General features: G+C 65.0%; 3 protein-coding genes across 4 annotated transcripts in view; all 3 read right to left on the minus strand.

The window, feature by feature from the left end:
- Window positions 1-690, minus strand: part of H696_01588 — a 3,414-nt gene extending 2,724 nt beyond the window's left edge. For both annotated transcript variants that reach the window (XM_009495489.1, XM_009495490.1), the window contains exons 1-2: window positions 343-690; window positions 25-154 (exon numbers count right to left, since the gene is read on the minus strand). In XM_009495489.1, the coding sequence (XP_009493764.1) occupies window positions 25-154; window positions 343-503 (291 nt within the window). In that variant the 5' untranslated portion in view covers window positions 504-690. The remainder of the gene's footprint in view (window positions 1-24; window positions 155-342) is intronic.
- A 488-nt stretch (window positions 691-1,178) lies between these two features.
- Window positions 1,179-2,712, minus strand: H696_01589 (prefoldin, alpha subunit). The gene is made up of 7 exons (XM_009495491.1): window positions 2,639-2,712; window positions 2,397-2,484; window positions 2,188-2,290; window positions 2,042-2,073; window positions 1,856-1,930; window positions 1,601-1,706; window positions 1,179-1,489 (listed from the first exon to the last, which is right to left on the minus strand). Exons 2-7 carry the CDS (start codon window positions 2,475-2,477, stop codon window positions 1,389-1,391), a joined length of 498 nt encoding a protein of 165 aa, XP_009493766.1. The 5' UTR covers window positions 2,478-2,484; window positions 2,639-2,712; the 3' UTR covers window positions 1,179-1,388.
- A 408-nt stretch (window positions 2,713-3,120) lies between these two features.
- Window positions 3,121-4,367, minus strand: H696_01590 (hypothetical protein). The gene is made up of 3 exons (XM_009495492.1): window positions 3,864-4,367; window positions 3,615-3,720; window positions 3,121-3,402 (listed from the first exon to the last, which is right to left on the minus strand). The coding sequence occupies exons 1-3, from the start codon at window positions 4,241-4,243 to the stop codon at window positions 3,169-3,171; spliced, it is 720 nt and encodes a 239-aa protein (XP_009493767.1). The 5' UTR covers window positions 4,244-4,367; the 3' UTR covers window positions 3,121-3,168.
- Window positions 4,368-4,504: the final 137 nt, after the last annotated feature.

Raw genomic sequence — 4,504 nt, forward strand, 5'->3', positions numbered from 1 at the left:
GGGGGGGGGGGGCAGCCGACGTACGAAATCGGACTTCATGTGCTTGAGCACGAAGATCTCCTTGAGCATGGAGAAGAGGACCTTGCTCTCGGGGCTGGGGTTGCGGTAGTTCTTGAGCGCCAAAATCTGCTCGGTCTCCACACATTGAACCTTGCTGCAGGGGGCGTGTGTGTGTGTGTGTGTGTGGGGGGGGGGGTGAGACGGGACCACGCCGTGGGGCGGGGGGACGAAACCAATCCGATGGCCCGCGAGGCAGGAGCAAGGGAGGAGGGGGGAGGGGGAAGGGGAGGAAAAGAAAGGCCGAAAGGCACGGCAGGGAGGGAGGCGGCCCCGGATACGCACAGCACCAGGGATTTCTCCTGGGAGTAGATCTCCTCCAAGATGCGATACTTGCGGCTCGGCGAGGTGATCACTCCGTTTGAGGAGTTACCGACGGAGATTTCGCTGCCGGGGGCGGCTTCGGGGTGCGAGTCATTTCGCTGGCTGAGGGTGACGGCCGACATGTCTCACGGGGGAGGGCCTCCCGCGAGGGGGGTGACTCGGGGCGCTGGCACGTAGCGGAGCGAGGCGGTGGGGAGGCCGAGGCGCTGGAGGCGACGCGTCGGCGCGGGCGGCAGCGGGGCGGATGCAAGGCGTCGGGGACAGGGCAGGATGCTGGCGGCGGGCGGGCAGGCAGGCGAGCGAAGGAGGGATGAGTCGGTGGGCTGGCGCCATTCGGCGGAGTGGCGATCTGAAAAAAGTCCTTCCACCCAGATCTCAGACCCCGGGGGGGAGAGGAGGACGGGGCTGGAGAAGTGGCGCCCAGACTCTCGACCGAATGTCCCTGCAGAGGGTGACAGAAAGAGGCAGAGAAGCCCACTCGCTTACAGACCGTGCGCGCGCGCGCGCGCGAGGGAGATGGAGATGCTGTATATTGGGCGAGTGTGTCGCCAGGGGGGGGGGGGGGAGTACGTGGAGAGCATGCGAAGGAGATGTTTGATGTGCCGGCGAGAGTGGTGTTCGCCCGGACGAATGGGCATGAATTGGCTGTTGCGCCAGTGAGCCTCATTTTGGCAATCGAGGGCCGGAGGGCGCGCCGGCCGTGGGCGTGGCGAGAGCCAGCCAGAAGGCGGGGGAAGGGCCGGCGGGGGAGCAGAGCGCCCGAGAGGAGGAGGCACAGGCGCACACACATGCAAAGAGGGAGGGTGTACTGTATATTGGGGAACTGACTTGAGGGGCAGGGAGCCTCAGAGGGAGAGTGAGGGCGGGCATGTATTTGGGCGTCGGGCCACGACGGCGAGATCGGGGTCCTCTTTGATCTTCTTCTTTCTCCTTTCGCCACACCTGGGGCAGGGGACAAAGCAACATGGGGCGCGCGCGCTCGGGCGGCGCCCGGTCCATGACGGCGTCTAGTTCGTGGCGGCCGAGGCGGCAGCCTGGCGGGCCTCCTTGGCCATGCGGCTCTCGTACTCGATCTCGAAGGCCTTGGCCTGCATGAACTCCACAAGGACTGGGCAGCAAAGGCAAATGGGTGAGCATGGGCGGGGTGTGAATGTGGCGAGTTGGACAATCATCAAGAGAGAGAGAGAGGGGGGGGGGAGCGAGGGCGACAATCGCGCACCCTGCATGTTCTGCTGGGCCTGCTGGATGCTGGCGTTAAGCTGAGCCAGCTCGGCATCCAGCATGGCGTCCTTGCGCTCATAGTAAGAGGCGGCCTGAGTGACAGACTGCGAGGCCGGAGGGGGGTCGGGGTCAGCAATCGGCGCTGTAGATGCGGGGCAGCGGGCATATCCATGCGCACACGCGCAGGAGCACAGGAATGAACATGTTTTGCAAAAAAAAATAATAATATGTGTGGTGCGAGGGGGAGCCATACCATCTTGATGAAGTAGTCAGTGCCGACGTCGACGAGGACGTGGTTGACATCGGTCAGGGTGCCCGGAACGTAGAGCTTTTGCGGGGACAGAAGGAGAGGGTGAGTGGCCAGGGCGGGGGGATATCATTGCGGGTGTAGCTCGGGGGGGGATTCACAAGAAAGCCCGCCCAGGGAAAGAGGGCGTACAGAGGTGGTGATCGGGAGCATGATGTTCTTGTCTGCAGCGGGAAGCAACGGAGCGAGCGGGGACAGGGGAGAGCCAGGAGGGTGGAATGTCAGTGGTGAGTAGGGGGCAGCAAGCTGCAGCGAGTGGGGAGGTGCCCCGGGCGCACCCTTGTTGTCGGGCTTCATGACCGACAGGGCGGCGGCCGAGGAGAGGAAGCGCATCTTCGACTCGCGCAGGACCGAGTAGGAGCTGGTCAGCATGTTGATCTCCTGCGGAAGGAGGACGATGGGGAGCAGAGGGTTAGTTAGACGAGGAAAAGCCCCCCCTCTCAAGGGGGGGGGGAGGGGGGGCGAAGGAGGCTGAAGGACTGCGAACCTGGGACATCTGGCGCTGGGCCTCCTGCAGCTGACCGAGAGTCAGACGGCTGAGGTCGAAATCCTGGATGGAGGTGGCCATTATGACACTGTGGACCGGCGAGGGTGGCGACGAGACATGTGTGCATGTGTGCGTGTGTGTGTGAGAGAGAGATACTCAGAAGGAGGGTGGGCGAAGGGGGGACGGGGCGGGGGGGGGGGAGGGAGAGGGAGAGAGAGAGAGGGAGGGAGGCGCGGGCATACGTGGGAGGGAGGTCTGGCTGGGGCAGGGGAGAAGGGCAGACAGGGGAGGGGGGAGGAAAGGGGAAGAGGTGGTCTGCCGAGGGCGGCGGGCGGCGGACGCTGCATGGCGGCCTCCCAAGAACTCGGGCGAGGACCTGCGCATCGGCTGGCGGGGCCCTCCCCCCGCGCGAAACAATGTGCGTTGCCAATGCGCGCGCGCGCGCGCGACGGGGCGGCGAGACGCCAGAGCGTGGGCACTAGTAGGGTGGCACCTCGGGCCGCCGTAGTCCTATCCTCGTTCGAGGCCTGCCTGGGTGGACGAAGTTCGAGGGGGGGGGGGGGGACATGCCACGGTCGCAAGGCATGTTGAATTCCCGCGCTGGCTTCGCCCCCATGGAAGCAGTCCCAGCTGTTGTACGCTAGTGGGCCGCAGTGCCTAGGTATGTAGGTGTGTGTGTGTGTGTGTGTGTGTGTGTGTGTGTGAAGGATGGCCTTTTTGATGATGTGTTTTCAATGTATTTATTTCACCAGGCAAGGCACCGCCCCCCAGCTTACATAGACCGCGGGGCAGGGTCGTTGACCACCCGAGCGGCCAGACGTTCGGTCTCGGCGCGCTGCTCATTGCGGTACTTGACGAGGGCCAGCTCGTCATTGTGCTCGCTTTCCTGGCGACGGCGCTGCAAGCGGATGGCACGCTGGGAAAGGCGTCCAGAGAGAGCTGTGAGGCGGTCCATCTCGGCCTTGAGGGCCAGCAGTCTGGCGGTCTGTGGCCCGGCATCTTGGAGCTGTGTGTGTGTGTGTGTGTGTGTGTGTGTGTGTGTGTGTGAATAGGCACGCATGCAAGTATGGATGGGTGTGCATCCTGGGATATATGCACATGTGTGAAGGAACAAATGCGTCGGAGGGGGAGCGAAGAGAGGCGGCGCGGTTTGAAGAAAAAATGGCCAGGATGGTGGGGGCGGAGGAGAAAAAAAAAGAGCACGGGCATGACACATACGGCCTTTTTGACCTCGGGCGGAAAGGCCGAGCGGGTGGGATCCGCGGCGTCTCCCCAGCGGGCTGACGCCTGGCGGAGCTCCTCCAGCAACGCAAGCTGGCTGGATCTGAGGGGGGGGGGGAGAGGGTCAGCATGTTGACAGGAGGCGGGGAAAGAGCCGGCCCAGGACGCCGCCGCGGCCACCTTCGGTGTGGGATACGTCGGCCCCAAGGAGGGACAGAGGGGAGGCCAGGGGGGGGGGGGACGCACTCAAGTTCGGAGATCATGGATGAGGCGTCACGAATCAGCGGGAACACTTGGGACACCAGCAGCTCCGGCATGGTTGTGGGCAGGGGGACCGCCGGAGGCGCAGGCTGAGGAGCAACCGCGAGCGCAGCCGCCGGATCGGGCAGCGCCTGGCCATCGGGCGCATGCTGCGCCGGCGAGGACGACGAGCTGGTCTCCGGGGCAGCATCATCGGCGGGATCCCCTTGCACTGGCGGGTCGCCAGTCAGGCGGTCTTGCCCGCCGGCAGGGCTCGAGGCGGCCAGCAGGGTGGAGCTCTCGTCTCCGGGCAGGGCCGATGAGGGAAGCTGCTCGGCGTCGGCCTCACCCTTGAGGATCCTCTTGCGGCCAGTACGCTTGGACATCTGGAGCTGTGATAACAGGGGCAGTGGAGGGCGACCGGGGAGGGGGAGGGGGGACGAGGAGAAGGAGAAAAGGGCTGGAGGCAGAGAGAAGCCGAGAAAGAGGGAAAGAGGGGAGGAAGCCGCAGGTCTGACTTGCCTCCGTCTCCCGGCGGCAGGTCCGCCCGACAAGCCAATCGAAAAACCGCGCCCCATCCCCGATGATCGGCCTTGCCCTGTCCCATCGACGCTGGCTCCGGAACGCTGGGCATGCCCTCCCCCCCC

This window comes from Fonticula alba (genome assembly GCF_000388065.1).
Source record: "Fonticula alba strain ATCC 38817 unplaced genomic scaffold supercont2.2, whole genome shotgun sequence".
In the NCBI taxonomy this organism is placed as follows: domain Eukaryota; order Rotosphaerida; family Fonticulaceae; genus Fonticula; species Fonticula alba.

What these genes read in the sequence shown, in the direction of transcription:
- H696_01589 (XM_009495491.1), bottom strand. Translation starts at nt 2,477, where the DNA reads ATGGCCACCTCCATCCAGGATTTCGACCTCAGCCGTCTGACTCTCGGT. An exon ending in CATGAAGCCCGACAACAAGG is followed by an intron (nt 2,074 to 2,187) that starts GTGCGCCCGGGG and finishes TTCCCGCTGCAG; the next exon opens with ACAAGAACATCATGCTCCCG. An exon ending in TGCTCCCGATCACCACCTCT is followed by an intron (nt 1,931 to 2,041) that starts GTACGCCCTCTT and finishes TCCCCGCAAAAG; the next exon opens with CTCTACGTTCCGGGCACCCT.
- H696_01590 (XM_009495492.1), bottom strand. Translation starts at nt 4,243, where the DNA reads ATGTCCAAGCGTACTGGCCGCAAGAGGATCCTCAAGGGTGAGGCCGAC. An exon ending in TCCATGATCTCCGAACTTGA is followed by an intron (nt 3,721 to 3,863) that starts GTGCGTCCCCCC and finishes CCCCCCCCTCAG; the next exon opens with ATCCAGCCAGCTTGCGTTGC. An exon ending in CGCCCGAGGTCAAAAAGGCC is followed by an intron (nt 3,403 to 3,614) that starts GTATGTGTCATG and finishes ACACACACACAG; the next exon opens with CTCCAAGATGCCGGGCCACA.